Source organism: Aotus nancymaae, unplaced genomic scaffold (assembly GCF_030222135.1).
Source record: "Aotus nancymaae isolate 86718 unplaced genomic scaffold, 86718_ANA_hifiasm-v0.15.2.pri h1tg000008l, whole genome shotgun sequence".
Taxonomy (NCBI): domain Eukaryota; kingdom Metazoa; phylum Chordata; class Mammalia; order Primates; family Aotidae; genus Aotus; species Aotus nancymaae.
In genome coordinates this window covers 2,521,823-2,545,962 of record NW_026988419.1, presented here as the reverse complement: position 1 = coordinate 2,545,962, position 24,140 = coordinate 2,521,823, and the positions used below count along the sequence as shown (strand labels likewise).

The window sequence follows — 24,140 nt, the reverse complement described above, 5'->3', positions numbered from 1 at the left end:
CCTTCCAAGGAGGTCCAAGAGCTCCTGTTGCTTTTTGAATTGCAAAAAGCAGCAGTTGATGATGACGTGCCATATTTCAGTTGTTCACTCTCTGTTTACTGGCTGTCTCTTCCAGATCTCTCTGAGAAGCTTGTCAAGAGGTCAGCTACAGTCATGTTTTGTGGCTAACACAGTAGCTTTTCCTCAGGGACTAGGGTGGGGTCAGTTTTGGCAGAGTGTGCAGGCCACAGCTGTCAACCCATAGCTAAACTGGAAATTGAGCAGCAAAACTGTTTTAGAAGATCTCTAATGGTTTGTAAGTGGAAACTGTAAAAAACGCTGAGTGACTAGAATCTGCCCCCACTGCTATTTTTTCTTTTCTTTGGTGAGTTTGGGATGTTAATTTTAACTTCTTCTAAAATGTCATAGTAATCGCCTTCAGTCCATTGAATATTATGTTAAATCTTATCTATGTTGTGTCCCTATAAGAAAACTTTGAGTGATGATTTTCCAAACTCTTTTGCTGTCACCTCCTGTAAGAAAAAACAATATTTTACTTCTCTCTTATTCTCTGAAAAGGAGCACATCATATAAACTTGTAGAGAATAGAAGGATAAGAGTACATGCTTGTTAGTGAAACATTTTGAAAATTTTTCATTTTCTCAGGGACCCTGACTACTGCTGAAGACCTACTTTTCCTTAGCTATCTTGTCTATTTAAAATTTCAAAGTAATTTGGCTTACCAAGAAGACTCTGGTACTTATTTAAGCCAAGAAGTTGACACCTGGGGAGTTCACTGGGGAGCCACATTGTTTAAAGTGGGTTATTTCTGAGTGAGTGAGGATGAAAGTGTCTGTACCTTGTGTTCATGGTCTGGGGTTCACAGTGGTCCTAAGTCAGCAAGATCAGTAGTGTAAAGAGCACGTGATGAATCTCCTATTACATCTCTTTCCTTCTCTTCTTTGCCTTCTACTTAGGTCTCCATAAAAACAACCACAGTTTATTATCTCTGCCACTTTCTTAGGGGCATTATGAGTTTGCTGGTTTCTTCCTAGAGAGCCCAAATCCTAGAGCCATTGCTATTCCTGCCCTCAGTTTGTTTTCTTTGGGGAGATTATATGTGGTTCTTCTTCTGTTCTCTTGCATACCTTCTGTTTTTATACTTTCTTGATACTTTAAAAAATTCACTTAGTATTAAAAATATTTTTTATAACGTATTTTTGCTTTAATACAAAGCAATAATCTAAAAAAAGGATAATCTAAAAATAACTTACTGTTTTCTCATTTCAGTTATGAAAGCATGCAATCTCAGTTTTTTTGCTTTATGTGTTTTTAAGCTGTTGTTTTATTTCTTTTTTCAACCTAGGATGGTGATCGAGACATTTTTATTGATGGGGTTGTTGCTCGTAATAGAGCCTTGAATGGGGATCTGGTGGTCGTGAAACTGCTTCCCGAGGAGCAGTGGAAGGTGAGTTAAATTTTCCCTTTCTAATTTTAGATTTCTTAGGGTCTTTCACATTCCATGGTGCACCAACAAGGCTTCATAAACTGGAGGAGTCACAGACCCCTCAGGCACTGTGGTAAGATTGGGTGTAATCTTGGAAGCATGCTACTGAATGCTTGGGACTTAGAAGCATCTGCTGGGCAGATTCTAATCATCTGAGTTGTTCTCCTTGCTTCCTCTTTAGTGATCCATCTTCCCTGTCACATGCTTTGCATTGGTTTTTGGTATTCTTTTGAATAAATACCGAGGGCCCATTCAAGCTCGATATGTGTTATTTTCCTACATCCAATACAGGGAGAACTAGAAAGACAAAGCCATGGAGACAGTGGCAGCCCTCATGCATTTCTGCTGCCTCCAGTGGAAAACCCAGCCAATACGTATGGAGTTCTGTTGGCCCAGTTTGGTGATTGGGTGCCTTGGCAGATAAAAACAGTCTGTCTGTGTTTTTATAAATCAGGGATTCAGCGACAGAAGAAAATGTTTTTAAGTGAGAATATTTTGGGTTTCAGTCTCCATCTATGTCTGTCAATTGAAAAGGAAGATGTGGTTTTAGTTTTGACTGTTGTTTTAAATAAAAGTAAGGATCAGATATTGGAATGATTTGTGGTGACAATATCTTTGAATCGTCTTGTAGAATTGGAGACTTGTATATCTAATTCTGAATTTGTCTTCGTATCATTTGTTTTATTTGGCTAAATTCATTGGTACTCAAGAATTTGGTGTCTTCTTCAGTAAAAGGTGTTTAGTGTAGTGAATAAAAGTATGGGCTTTTAGGCTAGGGTACTTAGATTTGAATCTTATCTTTGCCATTCATCTCTATAACCTTGAGAGAATTGTACAACCTTTCTGCTTCAAATGTCTCATCTGTAAAATTGGAATAATCATGGTACGTACTTTATGGGTTTGTCATGAGAATTAAATCAGAATGCATTAAAAATTTTAGAATAGTGCCTAAAAAATCTTAGAATAGTAAAATTTTAGAATAGTGCCTAAAAATTAAAAATTAAAATTAAAAATTTTAGAATAGTGCCTAAAAAATCTTAGAATAGTAAAAATTTTAGAATAGTGCCTAAAAAATCTTAGACTAGCAGGAGCTTAAGAAATGTTCTTACTGCATGTTCTTCACATGTACCCCAAAACCTAAAATGCAATAAAAGAAAAAAAAAAAAAGAAATGTTCTTACTAGCTTTTCCAGAAAAGATGTGATGTGAGGAGTACCATTTTATCTCAGAGCTTTGTTGAGGCATAAAGTAAATTCTTTTTAATCCGATACGGCTGAAGTAATTGAGTTATGGCTATATGCCAGGTACTCATATGGTGTAGTTCTTTTTTTTTTTTTTTTTAATTTGTTTATATGGTGTAGTTCTTGCCCTCATGAAGCTTATAGTTTAATAGGGAGTGCAGACAGGAAAAGACAGATACTGATCACACTTATACAAATTTAAGTATAATTTTAATTGGTGCTGTGAAGTGCAGGATTTCTTTTTTCTTTTTCTTTTCCTTTTCTTTTTCTTTTTTTTTTTAAATTATGCTTTAAGTTCTGGAATACATGTGCAGAACAAGAAGGTTTGTAACATAGGTATACATATGCCGTAGTGGTTTACCGTACCCATCAACCTTTCGTCTACATTAGGTATTTCTCCTAATGCTATCCCTCCCCAATGGGTGATGTTCCCCTCCCTGTGCCCATATGTTCTCATTGTTCAACTCCCACTTATGAGTGAGAACATGTGGTGGTTAATTTTCTGGTCCTGTGTTAGTTTGCTGAGAATGATGGTTTCCAGCTTCATCCATGTCCCTGAAAAGGACATGAACTCATCCTTTTTTTTTAATGGTTTCATAATATTCCAGTATATATGTGCCACATTTTCTTTATCCAGTCTATCATTGATGGGCATTTGAGTTAGTTCCAAATCTTTGCTATTGTGAATAGTGCCACAATAAACATACATGTGCATATGTCATTATAGTAGAATGATTTATAATCCTTTGGGTATATACCCAGTAATGGGATTGCTGGGTCACATGTTATTTCTAGTTCTGGATCCTTGAGGAGTCACCACACTGTCATCCACAATGGTTGAACTAATTTACAGTCCTACCAACAGTGTAAAAATGTTCCTATTTCTCCATATCCTCTCCAGCATCTGTTGTTTCCTGACTTTTTAATGATCACTATTCTAACTGGTATAAGATGGTATCTCATTGTGGTTTTGATTTGCATTTCTCTAATGGCCAGTGATGATGAGCTTCTTTTCATGTTTGTTGGCCACGTAAATGTCTTCTTTTGAAAATTGTCTGATCGTATCCCTTTGCTGGGTTGATATTTTCTTGTAAATTTGTCTAAGTTCCTTGTAGATTCTGGATATTAGCCCTTTGTCAGATGGATAGCTTGTAAAAATTTTCTCCCATTCTGTAGGTTGCCTGTTCACTCTGATGGTATTTTCTTTTGCTGTGTAGAAGTTCTTTAGTTTAATTAGATCCCATTTGTCAATTTGGCTTTTGTTGCAATTGTTTCAGTTATTTTAGTCATGAAGTCTTTGCCCATGCCTGTGTCCTGAATGGTATTGCCTAGGTTTTCTTGTAGGAGTTTTATGGTTTTAGGTCTTACATTTAAATTTTTAATCCATCTTGAGTTAATTTTCGTATAAGGTATAAGGAAGGGATCCAGTTTCAGTTTTCTGCATACAGCGAGCCAGTTTTCCCAGCACCATTTATTAAATAGCGAATTCTTTCCCCACTGCTTGTTTTTGTCAGATTTGTCAAAGATCAGATGGTTGTAGATATGTGGTGTTATTTCTGAGCCCTCTGTTCTGTTCCATTGGTCTATATATCTGTTTTGGTAACAGTACCCTGCTGTTTTTGTTACTGTAGCCTTTTACTATAGTTTCAAGTTTCGTATAGTTTCAGGTAGCATGATGCCTCTAGCTTTGTTCTTTTGCTTAGGATTGTCTTGGCTATATGGGCTCTTTTTTTGTTCCATATGAAATTTAAAGTCATTTTTTCTAATTCTGGGAAGAAAGTCATGGTAGCTTGATGGGGATAGCATTGAATCTGTAAATTACTTTGGGCAATATGGTCATTTTCATGATATTGATTCTTCCTATCCGTGATCATAGAATGTTTTTCCATTTGTTTGTGTCCTCTCTTATTTCCTTGAGCAGTGGTTTGTAGTTCTCCTTGAAGAAGTGCTTCACATCCCCTGTAAGTTGTATCCCTAGGTATTTTATTCTCTTTATAGTAATGGTGAATGGAGGAGTTTGTTCATGATTTGGCTCTCTGTCTGTTATTGGTGTATAGGAATGCTTGTGATTTTTGCACATTGATTTTGTATCCTGAGACTTTGTGAAGTTCCTTATCAGCTTAACGAGTTTTTGGGCTGAGACAATGGAGTTTTCTAAATATACAATCATGTCATCTGCAAACAAAGATAATTTGACTTCCTCTTTTACTTTTTGAATACCCATTATTTCTTTCTCTTGCCTGATTGCCCCGGCCAGAACTTCCAATACTATGTTGAATAGGAATGATGAGAGAGGGCATCCTTGTCTTGTGCTGATTTTCCAGGGGAATACTTCCAGCTTTTGCCCATTCAGTATGATATTGGCTGTTGGTTTGTCAAAAATAGCTCTTATTATTTTGAGGTATGTTCCATCAATACCTAGTTTATTGAGTGTTTTTAGTGTGAAGGGGTGTTGAATTTTATTGAAGATAAAAAATTTTCTGCATCTATTGAGATAATTATGTGGTTTTTGTCATTGGTTCTGTTTATGTGATGGATTATGTTTATTGATTTGTGTATATTGAACCAGCCTTGCATCCCAGGGATGAAGCTGACTTGATTGTAGTGGATAAGCTTTTTAATGTGCTGCCAGATTCGGTTGGCCAGTATTTTATTGAGGAGTTTCACATCAATGTTCATCAGGGATATTGGCCTGAAATTTTCTTTTTTTGTTGTGTCTCTGCCACGTTTTGGTATCAGGATGATACTTGCCTCATAAAATGACCTAGGGAGGAGTCCCTTTTTTTTTTTATTGTTTGGAATAGTTTCAGAAGGAATGGTACCAGCTCCTCATTGTACCTCTGATAGAATTCGGCCGTGAATCTATCTGGTCCTGGGCTTTTTTTGGTTGATAGGCTATTAATTACTGCCTTAATTTCAGAACTTGTTATTGGTCTATTTAGGGATTTGACTTCTTCCTGGTTTAGTCTTGGGAGGGTGTATGTGTCCAGAAATTTATCCATTTCTTCTAGATTTTCTAGTTTGTTTGCATAGAGATGTTTATTGTATTCTCTGATGATAGTTTATATTTCTGTGGAATCAATGGTAATCTCCCCTTTATCATTTTTTTTAATTGTATCTATTTGATTCTTCTTGCTTTTCTTCTTTATTAGTCTGGCTAGTGGTCTATCTATTTTGTTAATCTTTTCAAAAAACCAGCTCTTTGATTCATTGATTTTTTGAAGAGTTTTTCATGTCTGTCTCCTTCAGTTCTGCTCTGATCTTAGTTATTTCTTGTCTTCTGATAGCATTTGAATTTGTTTGCTCTTGCTTCTCTAGTTCTTTTAATTGTGATGTTAGGGTGTTGATTTTAGATCTTTCTTGCTTTCTCCTGTGGGCATTTAATGCTGTAAATTTCCCTCAAACACTGCTTTAAACTGTGTCTCAGAGATTCTGGTATGTGATGTCTTTGTTCTCATTGGTTTCAAAGAACTTATTTATTTCTGCCTTAATTTTGTTATTTACCCAGTAGTCATTCAGGAGCAGGTTGTTCAGTTTCCATGTAGTTGTGTGGTTTTGAGTGAATTTCTTAATCCTAAATTCTAATTTGGTTGCACTGTGGTCTGAGAGACTGTTATGATTTTTAATCTTTTGCATTTGCTGAGGAGTGTTTTACTTCCAATTATGTGTTCAATTTTACAGTAAGTGCTATGTGGAGCTGAGAAGAATGTATATTCTATTGATTTGGGGTGGAGAGTTCTGTAGATGTCTATTAGGTCCTCTTGGTCCAGAGCTGAATTCAAGTCCTGAATATCTTTGTTAAATTTCTGTCTCATTGATCTGTCTAATATTGACAGTGGGGTGTTAAAATCTGCCACTATTATTGTGTAGGAGTCTAAGTTTCTTTGTAGGTCTCTAAGAACTTGCTTTATGAATCTGGGTGCTCCTGTATTGGGTGCATATATATTTAGGATAGTTAGCTCTTCTCATTGCATTAATCCCTTTACCATTATGTAATGTGCTTTGTCTTTTTTGATCTTTGTTGGTTTAAAGTCTGTCTTATCAGACTTTAAAAAAAACCCTGCTTTTTTTTTTCTTTCCATTTGCTTGGTAAATATTCCTCCATCCCTTTATTTTGAGCCTATGAGTGTCTTTGCATGTGAGATGGGTCTCCTGACTACAGCACACTGATGATTCATGACTCTTTATCCAATTTGCCAGTCTGTGCCTTTTACTTGGTGCATTTAGCCTGCTAACATTTAAGGTTAGTATTTTATGTGTGCATTTGATCCTGTCGTCATGATGCTAGCTGGTTATTTAGCCTGCTAACTTTTAAGGTTAGTATTTTATGTGTGCATTTGATCCTGTCGTCATGATGCTAGCTGGTTATTTTGCCTATTAGTTGATGCAGTTTCTTCATAGTGTCAATGGTCTTTACATTTTGGTTTGTTTTTGCAGTGGCTGGTACCAGTTTTTTCTTTCCATATTTAGTGCTTCCTTTAGAAGCTCTTGTAAGGCAGGCCTGGTGGTGACAAAATCCCTCAGCATTTGCTTGTCTGTAAAGGATTTTATTTCTCCTTCACTTATGAAGCTTAGTTTGGCTGGATATGAAATTCTGGGTTGAAAATTCTTTTCTTTAAGAATGTTGAATATTGGCCCCCACTCTCTTCTGGCTTGCAGGGTTTCTGCAGAGACATCTGCTGTTAGTCTGATGGGCTTCCCTTTGTGGGTAACCCAGCCTTTGTCTCTGGCTGCCCTTAACATTTTTTCCTTCATTTCAACCTTGGGGAATCTGATGATTATGTGTCTTGGGGTTGTTATTCTTGAGGAGTATCTTTGTGGTGTTCTCTGTATTTCCTGAATTCGAATGTTGGCCTTTCTTGTTAGGTTGGGGAAGTTCTCCTGGATAATTTCCTGAAGCATGTTTTCCAACTTGGTTCCATTCTCCTTGTCACTTTCAGTTACACCAATCAAACGTAGATTTGATCTCTTCACTTAGTCCCATTTTTCTTGGAGGCTTTGTTCTTTCCTTTTCATTTGTTTTTCTCTAATCTGGTCTTATGCTTTATTTCATTAAGTTGATCTTCAATCTCTGATATCCTTTCTTCTGCTTGATTGATTTGGCTATTGATATTTGTGTATGCTTCACAAAGTTCTTGTGCTGTGTTTTTCAGCTCCATCAGGTCATTTATGTTCTTTTCTAAACCGATTATTCTAGTTAGCAATTCCTCTAACCTTTTATCAAGGTTGTTAGTTTCCTTGCGTTGGGTTAGAATATGCTCCTTTAGCTTGGAGGAGTTTGTTATTACCCATCTTCTGAAACCTACTTCTGTCAATTCATCAAACTCATTCTCTGTCCAGTTTTGTTCCCTTGCTGGTGAGGAGTTGTGATCCTTTGGAGGAGAAGAGGCATTCTGGTTTTTTGGAATTTTCGGTCTTTTTGTACTGGCTTTTCCTTATCTTCATGGATTTATTTACCTTTGGTCTTTGCTGTTGGTGACCTTTGGTTGGAGTTTTTGCCTGGTGGTCTTTTTTTTTTGTTGACTTTGATGCTTCTGTTTGTTAGTTTTCGTTCTAACAGGCCCCTCTTCTGCAGGTCTGCTGGAGTTTGCTGCAGGTCCACTCCAGACCCTGTTGCCTGGGTATCACCAGTGGAGACTGCAGAACAGCAAAGATTGCTGCCTGCTCCTTCCTCTGGAAGCTTCGTCCCAGAGGGGCCCCCACCAGATGCCAACCAGAACTCTCCTGTATGAGGTGTCTGTCGAACTCTGCTGGGAGGTGTCTCCCTGTTAGAAGGCACAGGGGTCAGGGACCCACTTGAGTAGGCAGTCTGTCCCTTAGCAGAGCTTGAGCGCTGTGCTGGGAGCCAGCAGGCAGGAATGTTTAAGTCTGCTTAAGCTGTGCCTGCAGCCACCCCTTCCCCCAGGTGGTCTGTCAATGGAAGTTTTATCTATAAGCCCCTGACTGGGGCTGCTGCCTTTCTTTCAGAAATGCCCTGCCCAGAGAGGAGGAATCTAGAGAGGCAGTCTGTCTATAGTGGCTTTGCCCAGTTCGAACTTCCTGGCAACTTTGTTTACACTGTGAGGGGAAAACGGCCTACTCAAGCCTCAGTAATGGTGGACGCCCCACCCCACCAACCTCAAGCATCCCAGGTTGACTTCAGACTACTGTGGTGGCAGTGACAGTTTCAAGCCAGTGGATCTTAGCTTGCTGGGCTCTGTGGGGGTGGGATCCGCTGAGCTAGACTTGACTCCCTAGCTTCAACCTCCTTTCCAGAGGAGTGAACAGTTTTGTCTCACTGGCGTTCCAGGCGCCACTGGGATATGAAAAATAACTCCTTGGTGTCTGCCCATATAGCTGTCCAGTTTTGTGCCTGAAACCCAGGGCCCTGGTGGCTTAGGCACCCAAGGGAATCTCCTGGTCTACTGCATGCGAAGACCATGGGAAAAGCATAGTATCTGGGCTGGGATGCACCGTTCCTCACTGTACAGTCCCTCATGACTTCCTTTGGCTAGGGGAGAGAGTTCCCTGACCCCTTGTGCTTCCTGGGTGAGGCAATGCCCCCCGCTGCTTTGGCTTGCCCTCTGTGGGCTGCACCCACTGTCTAACCAGTCTTAATGAGGTGAGCTGGGTACCTCAGTTGGAAATGCAGAAATCACCCACCTTCTGCGTTGGCCTTGCTGGGAGCTGCAGACTGGAGCTGTTGCTATTCAGCCATCTTGCCTGGGAATCTTCTTTTTTCTTTTTTAATTACAGTGAACTTTCCCAGTTCAGATCCGCTTCCCAGCTCCATTCCTAGTTGCTGCCAGTTGTGGATATAGTGTCCTAGGATTCCTTGAAAGCATAGCCAAGGGTTGGGTCGAGGTTCTAGGAATGTAGGTTGATTTAGGTCACTTCCTGTTTTCTTAAATCTAGCATAGTGTTGACCAGGTCCAAGAAGACAAGAGAAGTGTATTAGGGCCAGGTCGAACCGAAGGAAGCATTCCAAGAGGTCATTTGAAGGAATAAAGAGGCAGCATTATAATGAAGAGGAGCCAAAGAAAGAACAGAAAGTTAGTGGCATCCTTTGACCTAAGACATGAGAATGGTAGAATAGGGAGAAGTGGAAGAATGGTTAGCAAGTTGGGTGGGTCTAGAGCAGACCGGAGCAGAAATAGATGCTGACTGGTTGAACAGTAGGCATGGACAGTGTACAGTAGAGCACCAGTGGAGTTCTACAGAAGTGGATGAGGCTGCTTAAAAGAACAAGGCCAAATTACATGGTATCCTTTCTGCCCTTGGACCTAGGCAAGAGATGGCAAAAATAAACAAACATGAATAAGTAAATCTATTGCCTTGTTTTCCTTGTTTCTCACCCCCTTTATGTAACAAGACAGTCAGCACAGCCTTTCCTGTGCTATTAGAAGTGCTCTTGCTTCAGGCAAGAAGTCTAAGAAGAAGATGGGGTAAGTTGCTGATCAAAGCTTGGGGTAGGTTGAGGGTTAAAGTTTTTTTGTTGTCTGGAAGGACAGGTTTGGGACTTGAGCATTCTTGTTTCTGCCTTGGTGCCTTTGTTTCTTGGACAAAAATCTGTACCTCTTTTAAAACTCAATGCAATGAAGTTGTGTTTTTCCCTAGAGGCCTAATTTTATGAATTTCTAAGTCATAAAATTAGCTTAGTGCTACCTATTCTTACAAACTCTTATCTGTTTAACTAGCTCCTACAGAGGGGGCTGCTGGCTGCCTCTGAAGCTTTCAGAAGATTTGAAATGTAGAGGGTAGCCCCAGGTTCCTTATTATTTTGTTTCTGAGGACCTCCGAAGAGTCTTCACAGTGGTTGCCTGACAATTGCCTTTTGTATTAAAGTCAGCCCTATTAGGTATGTCTCTCAGGCCTCATTAGTTAGAATATTTCACAGCTTCTCATTCAGAAGTGGGGGAGTTCTGTTGACCTTAATCCACCTGTGATAGTTGTTGGTCACAGGGTCAAAGTAGAGAGAAGAGACTATTTGGACTGTCATCAAGAATCTGTGACATCTAGAGTATAAACATCTCCAAGCATACTGGCCAATTGTCTTACAGGTTTGTTAGTACAAAAGCATATTGTTATCAAAGGAATCTGTAGTCACTGGCGTGAGCAAATGTGAATTAATTGGATTATTCATCTTTGCTTCTTTCTGCTTGCTGTGCTCACCCCTCTTGGGTATGTAAACTACAGGGCTTTTGGGGTTTTAGAAAAAACAACAGTTCTTTTCGTTATAGTAGTAAATAGTCAATTTATTTCACAGCATGATTTTTGGCAAAATAGATAGCTGTATGAGTATCAAGCTGTGAAGCAATAATGAAAAATAATTTGCTCTTATATAACTCTTTGATTTTATAACTCTCAGATTTTTCCACATTTTTAGTATTCCCTTATACTTCTTATTATAGACATCTAATGAGGGATAGTTGAGGGCAAATGATAGTTTCTTCCTTTGTCAATTGGGAAATTAAGGCACTATGAGAGTAAGTGACTGGTTTGAGGACTGAAAGTTTTTGGCAGAACCAGGGAGAGAATCCAAATCTCTTGACTTTCAGCTTAATGTTCTTTTCCTCAGATTTTCAAAGGAAACATTGATCCTGACAATTCTGCCTGGTGCAGTACAGGGTACCCAGTGGCTTCTCATCTTCCATTCATTCTGCCCTGTGCTAGATCCTGGAGATACAAACTAGAATAGGTTGCAGCCTTTGCCCTTAAGGAGTTCATAGGCTGGCTGAGAAGGGGATAGAAACAATTATGGTAGGGTTTGCAGGATGGAAACAGAAATACCAGGTTGTTATGGGAGAAATAAACTCTGAGAGAACTGGGGGAAGATCTCATAGAGGTTACATTAGAGCTAAGGTTTAAAGGCTGGGAATAGAGAGAGAGGATTTGTTTTATTTCAAGATGAGAATGATTTGTCAAGAGAGAATTGTGAAAAAATTTCAGGTTTCAGGGAGGCGTGATATGGATCAAGGCTTTCTCTTCCTGCTACACTATTGGCTGAGTACGGCAGCCCCTCTACTCTCCCAGACACTGGAAGAAGCAGGGGACTTCTAACTCTTCTCAGGACCCTAAGGGAGACCAAAAGGAGGACCGTGGCACTCTTTTTTAGAGACTCTTGGAACATTGGTATCTGTTTGGTATACTCTTGTTTGCCATTTACTTGATCTTCGCCCTGCTTGAATAGAGAATATATTTTTTTCCAGAGAATCTTGGAACATTGCTCTCTGCTCAGTATACTCTTGTTTGCCATTTATTTGATCTTTGCCCTGCTAGAATATAAACCATTTTCTTTCCTTTTTTTTTTCATCAAGTTCACTTCCGTAACCATAGCCTGTACTCGTCTTTCATCTTTTGGTTAAACATAATGAGTTTAATTATATTATTTTCCTTCTCTTGATATCCCAATACAGCAAATTACAAATATGCACGTATAAACCCTGTGGGTGCTAATAATGACTGCTAACTTATTGGTGCTTACTGTGTACCAGGTACTGTATTTAGTGCCTTGTACTATTCTTTTGTATACTGTTATCTCTATCCCAGTTTTGTGAATGAGAAAACTGAGGCTTAGCTTAAGCATCTTATTTAGAGAATATATAACTAAGGAGTAATAGAGTGGGATTCAGATTTACATCTCTTGGCTTCATGATCACATTGTTATTTGTTATTCCAAAGGTATCAGGGAAGAGTTATTTAATCTGTAGACAGATACTGTCAGGTGTCATAAAAATTAGCATACATTTAGAAAATAACAATATATGCTTTAGTGTTAGTTAATAGGTAATATATTAAGTTGCCATCACAGATAAAGAAGATGACTCTGTCAATTGACATAACCAAAAGCCTAGTGTTAGTTTCAGAAAATAAACAATTCAGAAAATATTAATTAGAATTCTAGTGGTTGTGTATTAGGACTGGAGAGGTATGATAGCACATTATGGAGACAGGTGTCAGGAATGAGGGAAAATCTTAACAGATAACTGTCCTGACAGTGGAACTGACCCAGCAATAAAAGTCAAATCAGAGTCGCAGCTTGCTCGTCAAGGCAAAGAGTCAAAGGGGTTACAGACCCAGATGCCATTCCCGACTCATTGGCAGCAGATCCCAAATTTATAGTGGCACAGGTATTCAAAAGGCAGGTAGGCAGTTGTCATATAGGAGGAAGTGGGTTTTACTGGAGCTTTGGGACAGGGTGCTGAGTTCAGAAATGTGGAACTATCTTGTTATAAGCAGAGTGGTGGAAGCAGCTACTGGGCTAGGAGTCAAGGGGAGCAAGAACCAAAGCAGAGGACCAGCCTTGAGAGCCAGAATTCTGGGACTTTTCGGGTTGTACCAAAGGAGTCTTGGGATCCCAAAATTCAGCTCTGGTATCTTGGATTTGGGAGGGGAGTTAAAAACCAAACCCTTCCATAGGAAGAGACAAAGCTGTTACAGTGTTGCCCACAATATTGCCTTGTTTGATTGGGGCCTAGAGATGAGCAGCTTGGTTGATGCAGCCATAGTGATTGGCTCAGAGAAAATAAGAGTAAAAGAAGCTGACAAGAGCATATTAAAATTAGACTCAATCAGGCAAAACAGTGTGGTACAGAACCTAACTAGCAAAAAAGATGGATTTCAAGTGAAACTTTTACTCATTGGAACTTCCTTAAAAATATAGTAAGACAGGCTGGAATCTACTTGATACATTGATACCTATTGGAAACCTGTAATGCTAGGGACTCATTTATTTCTCCCACATGTATTTGTGCAGCACCTGCAGTGTACTCAGAGGATAAAGTGGGAATAAATCAGTCAAGTACTTTGTTAGGAAGTCTAAATTTCTCTAAAGACAGGATTGTTTTACTTAACTTACAGCATAGCAAAGTCTATACATGATTTAAGGAGGCTGGAGAAGCAGTTGCAGTTGTTCTATATTTTCTAACATGTCTATTGTACAGTTACTAAGACAACTTATTTTTTCTGCAGAGAAAATTCTTCACAAGTTTCCTTATTCCCTTCAGCAAGGGAATAATAGATGTATAAGTGAGTGTTTTGGAAGAGATTGGCACAGAAAGAAAGAAGTTGAGTTTGGAAGAATAAAGGAAGTGCTGATAGGAGTGACTACTCTTGTTCTAAATTAAACAAACCCAGAAATCAAAGTGTACATTTAATCCCTAGTTTTCAGTGGTTGTTTCAAACCTTCTTATGGTCACATGAAATTGGTCTAGTACAGTAAATTGTTTCCTTTGACAATTAACTTTTCCTTCAAGTGATTGTTTTAAAGTTTTGTGTTCCAAGTTCTTCTTTAAATATGCACCCATCATACTAGATTATATTTAATCCAATCTCTTATATAACCACTATCATTTTGGATTGTTCTCAATTCCAGTGGAATTAGAATTTCTTAGAACTGTTTGGTTTCTTGACCTGCATGGCAGGCCTAAAAAAGACTTGGAAGGTATTTAATGATGGGAGGGCAAGAGCTTTGGAGCCTCCATCAAGAGTAGTATGGTAGGTAAGGTATATCCACTAACATGATCAGATTTTCCCAAGGTTGTTATATACACAGCCTATTTTTAACAGTCATCTTTTCTTCCTCATTGCTGCCAGCTCTGGATCAAATACTTCAGGTTCTTGCCTGCTTTAAACATGCCTTCAGATCTCTGTAATTCAAGTTGAAATGTGTGAAATAAGGAATGTATTGTTTAAGAATAGAGTAGCTTATTTATGCTGGGAAACTCCCAATTAATATTTCAGGTTATTTTCTAGGAAACTAATTTATTTCTCCTTAACCCCATGGAGATGTTTTGGTGAAATCCACATTCATTGTAATGAATGAGTTAATATAGATAAAATATGGCAGTGATGGCACATTCTAAGTGCTCGAGAAATGTCAGATATTACTACTATTAGTCTTAGAAATGAGGACCAAGAACATGGTTTAGCTGTGTGTTCTAACACATGATAACGCAAATTTACTTTTTCTAGCCCTTGAGTGTACCACATTAAACAAACTATTCACTAAAATGTTGATATCTTAGTATGTGTTTCTTTGAGTCATCTGCATTGCTGAACAACTGTGTGATAGGGAAGGTTATACTCTGGAATGGTGGTTTGTTTCTTACTCATGCTCATTGCCCATCAAGATCATCTAGAGGCTTTGCTTTGTATTATCTTTACTCCAGAACTCAGAATGGATGAAACATAGACCATCAGAAGTGCTCCCTTTCTCTGTGGCAGAAGGAAACAGAGCCCAAGAGGGCCATATTTAAAATGCCCCTGTCCAGAGGTGATGGAGTCACTTCTACTCATAGCTCATTCATTGGCAAGAATGAGTCTCCTGACCCCACCCAACTACAAGAGGGCCAAGAAGTTCAGTCCTACCAAATGTCTGCAAGTAGGGATATAACAGGATGTATCTGGTAAACTGTGCTAATGACACTCACACTGGATGAGTTAGATTCATTATGTGTTGCATTCCTGACTAGCCATCTGAAAAGCATATGCCACTGGTCATGGCAAAAGCTTCAATATTGCTTACTACAGATTTATCTCCACTATTTAAAATAAAATTCAGAAGGAACCTAAAAATGTTCTAGATGATCTGTCTATAAGATCACCCTCAGTCATGTAATTCTTGCTTTAAAGTACAGGGTGTGATAACAAGTAAATTTGTTGATTTTGGAATTAAGTTAATGGTGCAGTGGTACAGTTTTTGTAAGTGAAAGGCAAGGAAGTTGTATTTTAAGGAAATGTACTGACATTTACTTGGTAATATCTATAAACCGTAAAGAGTTTATCATTAATAGTAGTATTATGATATTGCTGCTTGCTACTGCTATTGTTCAAATTCTCATTTTTTATTAAAATTTCAATGAACTTCTCTTAGCCCATGTCTTATGGAAGCTAGTAATGATTTAGGGCATATACATAATTGTCTTATGGATTTAGGCAGTGTTATGTACAAAGAGGCATTGGAGACTTGTGAAAAACATGGTAGATTTAGAGAACTACAGATATTAGTTTGTTTTTGAGCTTAAAGGGCAAGATAGGGATATAAAGTGGTAAGAGATGAGGCCAGGCTGGTAGATGGAGAGGCAGGGGTGGTGGTGGTGTCACATCACAAAATGTCTATGTAAGAGAGTTCACTTGTTATGTAGTCACTGGGGAGTCACTGGATAATCTTGAGGAAGGTGACATAGTCACATTTGTATATTAAATATCATTCTGGTGGTAGGGTGTGAAGGATTTAAAGGAAAGGGGCAAAATTGGTGAGAGACTGAAAACAAAATTATGTATTGAGAGTCCAGTGAGAGATGAATTCACAGTGCCTATGTGGAATACAAAGAGGAGATGAATTTAAGACTGTTTAACAAGCTAGAACATGGTGACTGGATATAGGAAGAAGCTAGGGTGACTCCTACACTTTAGGCTCAGGTAATTACAGGGAAGGTGGCACCCTTTGCCAAGATAGAATTTGGGAAGGAAAGTAAGGACTGAGGTTAGGGTAGGATGATGAGCTTGTTTAGACATGTTGAGTTTGAGATGCCTGGAGACATATAGATATATAAAGCTAGAAGGCGTTTAGATATTAGGATTTAGAGTTCAGAAGTCAGATCTTGGCTAGAGGTAGAGATTTGGGTGACCTGAATCGCACTTGAATAAATGGACATTTTATAGAGAGATAAAAGAAGACGTCTGAGGATAGAGCCCAAGGAATACCAAAACTTAATGGGTATGCAGAAGAGGATCCAGGAAAGGGTGCTGAGAAGTGGTGGCCAGCAAGGAAGGAGGGACAGCAGCAGGGAATGATGTGCCAGAAACCAAGTTGATGAGCCTTGGAAGGAGGAGAAAGTGCCCTGTTGCTTATACACCCAAGTGAGACGCTCTCCTGAGAAGTTAGCTTTGACTAACATGGAGGCATCTGTGACATTGATCAGAACATTTTTAATGGGGGTAGAGAAGGCAGAAACCAAACCACAGTGAGTGAAGGAGTTCATGAAGGAGACAGAGAGGGTAGTGATTTAAAAATAAGAGGCACAGAGATGATGGTTTTTGTTTTGATATGAGAGAAACTTGACTTAAATGTGGTATCATAAGTCAGATTTCCTAGAGGCAGGGCTTGAGATGGAGATTTTTCACTTAAGTAGTTTGTGAAAAATTTATGATCTATACCAAATTAGTTAAGATTTAATTAGGAAAATCACAGCACAGATCAAAAGTTAGAATTTGAGAACAGCACTGCGAATGAACTAGACGTAAAGCTGGAAGAAGTTGGGAATGGCTGGTGAGACAGTGACCTGGCAATGCAGCACACAGCTGAGGGTAGAAACATTTCAAAATCGACCCCAGAGGAAGCCAAATCAGGGTTTAGGAGCAAATGCACAGGGGACAATTGACCATGAGAAGGGATTTCCCTGTGGCGATTTTTGAGCGCATAGGAACCTTTCTAAAGCAGGAATTTTCTGAAGCAGGAGTTGGCAAGCTTTTTCTGCAAAGGGCCAGGTAGTAAGTGTTTTAAGCTCTGTAGGCCATATAGTTCTGTCACAACTACTCAACACTGCCATTGTAGCAGTAAAGCAGCCACAGACATTTTGTAAATGAATAACCACAGCTAACTTTCCATAAAACTTTATTTACAAAAACAACTGGATTTGGCCTGTGAGTTATAGTTTACCAACCCCTGATCTAGAAGGATTATCATGCTTCATGAAGGACTTTGTTCCTGCCCCACTAAGGAACCCTGTGATACTAGACACAGACACCTTCTTCTCACCCCTAAATGGCTTGCATGCTCTGCTGGGAAATGTCTTACTATTTAGACTCCATCTCAGTAATTCAAGCTTGTAGTTCTTGAGTCTTTTGATTTTAAATCAGAGAATATTAAGGAATCTCTATATCTGTGGGTGTTTGGGTAGTTGACTGGATTATATATTTTGTTTTTTAGAGTTTTCTCTTTAATAATGTGTATGAACATTGAGCTTATAGCTTATTAACAATTCTATATGTATTTATCACAGTTTTGGATCCTTTTTGAAGGATTAAGGTGTAAGTAATATTTGTGGAAACAGGAAATTGAATAGGGAGTCCATTGCCCACCTTAGCTTTCGGGCATGGCTCTCTGACTTAACTGCTGCTTGTTCCTGCTTCTCAGGCACTTTGTCATCCAGTGTCCTAGGGTCTCTACCCTTATGCTTCAGGCCTTTTTGCCATTCTCTTGAGCAGTGATTAGCATGAATTTGTGTTTGCAGCGATCAGAGAAAAGATAAGTAGTTATCCACATAGTCCTTTTTAAATGCTAAATTGGCACCATTTATGTCACCAGAAAAATTGTCAGAGGTACAGGATATAGTAGTAAAGAATAGTACCAAGTCAGCTAAAGGTCAGGGCCCTTAGGCAAATGACAAAGATTAGTTCAAGGGGATGAGTATAATGCTACCAATAGGAAGTGAATTCAGAGTCAGGAGCAAGGAGGTTTCTAACAGATGGGAGCATAGAAAATGAGAGTGATTGAGATAAATGGTTTAGAATAAGGGTCCCTAACCACGGGGCAATGGACTAGTACTTCATCTATGTTTACAGCCACTTCCTATTGCTCACATCACTGCCTGAGCTCCGCCTCTTGTCAGGTCAGTAGCAGCATTAGATTTCCATAGGAACGGCAACCCTATCGTCAACTGCGCATGTGAGGGATCTAGGTTGCATGCTCCTTTTGAGAATCAGATGCTTGATGAGCTTTCACTGTCTCCTGTCACCCCCAGATGGAACCGTCTAGTTGCAGGAAAACAAGCTCAGGGCTCCCACTGATTCTACATTATAGTGAGTTGTATAATTATTTCATTATGTATTACCATATAATAATAGAAATAAAGTACACAATAAATGTAATATGCTTGAATCATCCCGAAACCATGCCCCCGGTTCGTAAAAACATTGTCTTCCATGAAACTGGTCCCTGGTGCCAAAAAGTTGGTGACTGCTGGTTTAGAATGTAGGCTGTCAGCAAGGAAGGGGCTCATCCACTTACGCAATGCCTCCTTCAGACGTAGGTTGAGTGCTTATTATGAGTCAGGCATGGTGCTATATCAGGAATACAGTAATGAATAAAGTAGACAGGGTCCTGTTCGCATCTAAACCACAGAACATAGAAGATGACATGACTGACTGCTTGCTCAATTCTCCCAAGGGTGGTACTTAAGTAGTGCCATTCCAGGTGGAAAGTGGAGCCATTATTTATTGCATGTAATGGATGCCTTAGTGTATAGGTGCTTAATTCTCCTGGGAACTCAGGATGAGAAAATCAGTCTAGTGTAGCAATAATAGAGTGGTAAGTGCAGTGATAGAGAAAAAGTGCTGGGTGCCACGGGAGTGTGCAATAGGGATACCCAGCTAGCCTTCAGAGGGACAGGGAATGCTTTCTGGAAAGGAATTCTGGGAAAAAATGAAGTCTGAATGGAAAACTGTTAACCACGTGAAGAATAGAGAAGGCTTGATGGAAAAGAGAGACTCATCTTCTCTAAGGCCAAAAAGTTTTAAAAATATAGCTAGAGGTGAGATTTTGAGAAGAATAGTGACCAGAGAAAAGTTCTTATCAGCTTTGTTGGGCTGTTTCTTACTGGGTACTGACAAAGGCAGATTACAGACAGACCCAGTGTCTTACTGGTCTCAGTTTTGTCCTGCTGTAACAAAATACCTGAAACTGGGTCATTTATAAAGAATAGACATTTATTTTCTGACAGTTATGGAGGCTGGGAAGTTAAAGATCAAGGCACTGGCAGGTTCAACTGCCTTGTGAAGGCTACATCGTCCAGAGGGGAGGAACGCTGTGTCCTCATGTGGCAGAAAATGAAACGGCAAGTAGGCCTACCACTATGTGAAGTCTCTTTTATAAGGGCCTAAATCCCATTCATGAGGGAAGAACCCTCATAATATAATCACCTTTTGAAGGTCTCACTTCTTCTTCTTCTTCTTCTTCTTCTTCTTCTTTTTTTAAAGCCAGAGTCTCACTCTGTTACCCAAGCTGGAGTGAGTGGCATGATCTTGGCTCACTGCAGCCTCCACCTCCCGAGTTCAAGCAATTCTTCTGCCTCAGCCTCCTGAGTAGCTGGGATTAGAGATGTCTTCCACCATGCCCAGCTAATTTTTGTATTTTTAGTAGAGATGGGTTTTGCCATGTTGGCCAGGCTGGTCTCTAACTCCTGACCTCAGGTAATCTGCCTTCCTTGGCCTCCCAAAGTGCTGGGATTACAGGCATGAGCCACCGCACCTGGCCATTCATTTCTTAATACCATATCATTGACAACATCTGAATTTTGGAGGGGACACATTCAAACCATACTACTCAGTCTCACTGGATTGAGCTGGCTACTGTCATAGCACTTGGTGCATGCTCATTTCTTTTCCTTAAACCGTTGGCTAAGTGAGGTGTTGTTGTTTATGATGCGCTGTCTTCAGTCTATAAACATCATATCCTCAGGTCCTTTGGGATAAGATATGGTGTCTTTTGAAAGTGAGGAGGCTGAGCCTGGATATATTGGCTTTAGGCCTTCTGCCTGTCTTCTCTAATACATACTTGGTGTTGGGTGTGGTTTTCCTTTTGGGGTAATTTGGATTATTGCAGATCAAAGTTTAGTTCGTATACTAACAGCATGGAAGAATCTCAGGCCCATGACCCACTGAATGAGAATCTGCATTTTAACAGGACCCCACGTGATTTATATGAACATTAAATTTTGAGAAGCATTGATGTGGATGAATAGGTCTTCTTTGCTCTTAAGATAAAAATTAGTTTGTCACTATGGAGAAAGGAGAAACATATATGGTGTTATTATAGCTGATCCTGGAGGAGAGTCTTGGGTGCAGTGTAACTTGTTGGTGCTTCAGAAGTTTCAAGTAGTGATAACTATTTCCTTGTTTTAGACTCTAGATCCCTCACTCTAATACGTTCACCCCCTTCTCCAGTTAGGTGTTATTCTTGTAATTGGAAAAACCTGCTGATTAGTTTATTGAAAAGAGATAGATTTCAGAATATCATGAGTTATTTTTATCCCACTAAGTATTCTGTAACCCACCTCCTTCCCACTTTTGGGAGATCATTTTATTTATTATTATTAAGATGGGATCTCGCTGTATTACCCAGGCTGGTCTCGAAGCCCTAGGTTCAAGCTCTCCTCCTGTTTCAGCATCCCAAAATGCTGGGATTACAGGCGTGAGCCACCATGCCCAGCCTTGGAGATCATTTTAATACTAAGTTCAAACACTCATGTCATTTCTGTCTTACTGGACTCCAGCTTCACTCATTTTTTTCCTGAAGGGGATTGCCTGTTACATTATGTTTAATACATGTTTGTCACAACTTTCTATTTGAGACCCACTTTTAGTAGTTTTCAGCATGTTTTGTAGTCTTTTTGACAAGTAAATTTACAGAATATTGTAAAGTTATTTCAATATACAGAATTTTTGTATCTTGAAACACTTCAAAGTATAAAGCACCTCCTCATAACTTGAGTGTTACTGTTTTTCCATTTGACCATGCTATGTGTGGTCATTTGCTAGTGCATCGGGTGGGATTAGAAAGAAAAAGAAGATAGCTGCTCTTTCTATAGTTGATAGGTTAAAGAACTAGAAGAGGAACATGTAAAGAAAAACAGTGTGAAACTTTAAATGACTGTATTTGAGGTTTATCGAAAAGATAAACTGTTTTTAATAAATGAGGCACCTGCATTATTAAAATGATTTATTATTTGTAATTGAAATTATCTTTTCATTCAGATACTTTCTTTGGTAAGAGAAGGTTAGATTATGCCAAAAATGATTAAAATGTTAAAAAATGGGGTAAAATTCATACAACATAAAATTCACCATTTAAATAATTTTAAAGTATACAGTTTTGTGGTTTTAGTATATTTACAATGTTGTGGAACCTTCACCACTATCTAATTCCAGAACGTTATCCACCCCCAAAAGAAGCCCTGTGCCTGTTAAGCAGTAGTCACTCTGTTCCCCTTCTTCCCAGATGCTGGTAACCACTAATCTGTTTTCTGTCTCTGTGGATTTTCTTATTCTAGACATTTTATATAAATAGAATTGTACTGTATGTGTCTTTTTGTGTTCCTTCACTTAGCATAATGTTTTCAGGGTTCTTCCATGTTGTAGCCTATATCAGTACTTCATTTCTTTTTGTGGCAGAATAACATTGCATGTGTGGAATTGCTGCATTTTGTTTTATCCTTTCATCAGTTGATAGACATTTGGGTTGTTTCTACTTTCTGGCTATTAGGCTGTTGTGAACATTCATGCACAAGATTTTACATAAGCACGTTTTCACTTCTTTTGGGTATTTGCCTATCAGTGGAGTTATTGGGTCATATGGTGACTCCATGTTTAACAAAAATGATTTTTTAAATATAGATCACTAAAAGATACTGTCCCCAAACTTCTCTGACCCCAAAGGAATTAGTCTTATGAATTATACATTATTAAGCCCTAAAATAACTTGTTTTCTTTGGCAGTTAGTCCACTAGATGAGCAGCAGTTGTGTTGCTCCTGTTTCTTTTCACATGCAAGTCACCATTTTGGACCTTTCAAAATGGAACCTCTCTATTTCCTAGACTGTGAATCTGATGGCCCTTTGCTGTATTATTTTATGAGTTACTTCTGGAGCATGAAACGTTCTTTTTTTAAAAAAAAAAAAATCTTGTGGGCACTTAATAAGACTTGTATATGCCCAAGATGTTTTTGTTGCTGTTGTTGAAGGAGGTTGCTTATTATGGTTATTGTTATAGTGTGTTATTGAATATAGTTTAGGAGCTCAAGTAGCTTAGTTACCTAATGCAAACACTATTGTCCTGTCAGCATTTCATATCTTTGCTATATGCTTCTAAAAACGCTTATATACCACAAGTATACAAGCATTTCATATTATATACACATATGTAGTTTAGTGTTAATAGTATATATAGATACATAGTTTAGTATTGTAAGCTTTTCATGTACCATAAACATCTCAGTTTATTATAATCATTTCTGGCACATGGAATGCATTTAGTGAATGAGTAAATTGTCACTTTTAATGACTACATAATATTTCCTTGAGTGGATGTTTTGTATTTTAAATAACTTTCCTATGTTATAGGACATTTTAATTTTTTATGATTATTAAAATTTAGTATTATGGAAAACATCTTTAAATATATGATTTTTTATTTCTTAAGATTGTTTTCTTTAAATTCTTTAAGTTGAATTACTAGGTCAAAGATATGAAATTATTCAAATGGATTCTGTGTACTATCAGGTTGCTGTGGTCTGAATGTATCCCCAGAATTCATGTGTTAGAAACATAATCTCAAATACACCAGCGTTGGGAGATGTGGGATCTTTTGGGAGATGTTTAGGTGATGAAGATAGAGCCATATACTGAATGGATTATAAATAGAAGGGCTTGCAAGAGTGGGTTTTCTTACTCTTGCCCTTCTGCCCTCCAACTTCTACCTTCTGTCCACATGAGGACACAGCAAGAAAGCCCTCACCCAGGTGCTGGTGCCTTGATCTAGGACTTCCCAGCCTCCAGAACTGAGGAGACAGTCTGGACACAGGTAAAACCTGAGACACAGGTTTTTATCCATTCTTAATTAAATAATTAAAACAGATCAACAAGTTTGCATGTATTTCTTTAACTTTTACTTTTTGGTTTTCCATTCATCCTGTGACCTTGCCGATATTTTGAATGTTGGTTTTATCATCTTCAGTATTGGCTGTTTTTCGTGTGTGTTATTTCTATGTTTGGCACTCTGCATTGGGCACAGTGCCAGTTTTGCATGCCTTAAGGCTGGATTTATGTCCTGATGGTACTTACTCTCAAGTCAGGGACATAGACATATTTCTGTAAGCATACACATCCTTCTTTTGTGGAGACTTTTCTTTCATGCTCCTGTTTCTTTTCCTTTTTTGTGTAGCCAGACTTTTTGGACCTAATGTCTATTTCTCAGTAGTGATGTGGATTCTGCAGTTTGTTTTCTACCCCAGCTTTCTACTAAAGTTGTTCATTTCATGGCTGTCACTAATTTCCTACCTGTTTTCATTGGTTGCTTTCTTAGTTTACATTTTCCTTGAGCTTTCTACAGTGATTTAAGATGACTGATTTTCATTTTCTTTGTGGTAACCTCTCATTAGCTCCATGGCCGAGTTCTGTTTCTTCTTTTCAGTATGTTTTTGTTTTTGTTTTTTTATTGCATTTTAGGTTTTGGGATACATGTGAAAAACATGCAAGGTTGTTGCATAGGTGCATACGTGGCAGTGTGATTTGCTGCCTTCCTCCCCTTCACCTGTATCTGGCATTTCTCCCCATGTTATCTCTCCCCAACTCCCCACCCCTCGCTGTCCCTCCCACTCCCCCCCAACAGACCCCAGTGTATAGTGCTCCCCTCCCTGTGTCCATGTGTTCCCATTGTT

General features: G+C 38.8%; 1 protein-coding gene across 4 annotated transcripts in view; it reads left to right on the top strand.

Moving 5' to 3' along the window:
- The window catches only part of DIS3L2 (DIS3 like 3'-5' exoribonuclease 2), a 392,467-nt gene that overhangs the window by 66,433 nt on the left and 301,894 nt on the right, over positions 1-24,140 (top strand). For all 4 annotated transcript variants that reach the window (XM_012434086.2, XM_012434085.3, XM_012434084.3 and 1 more), the window contains exon 5: positions 1,346-1,447. In XM_012434086.2, coding sequence (XP_012289509.2) covers positions 1,346-1,447 — 102 coding nt within the window. The remainder of the gene's footprint in view (positions 1-1,345; positions 1,448-24,140) is intronic.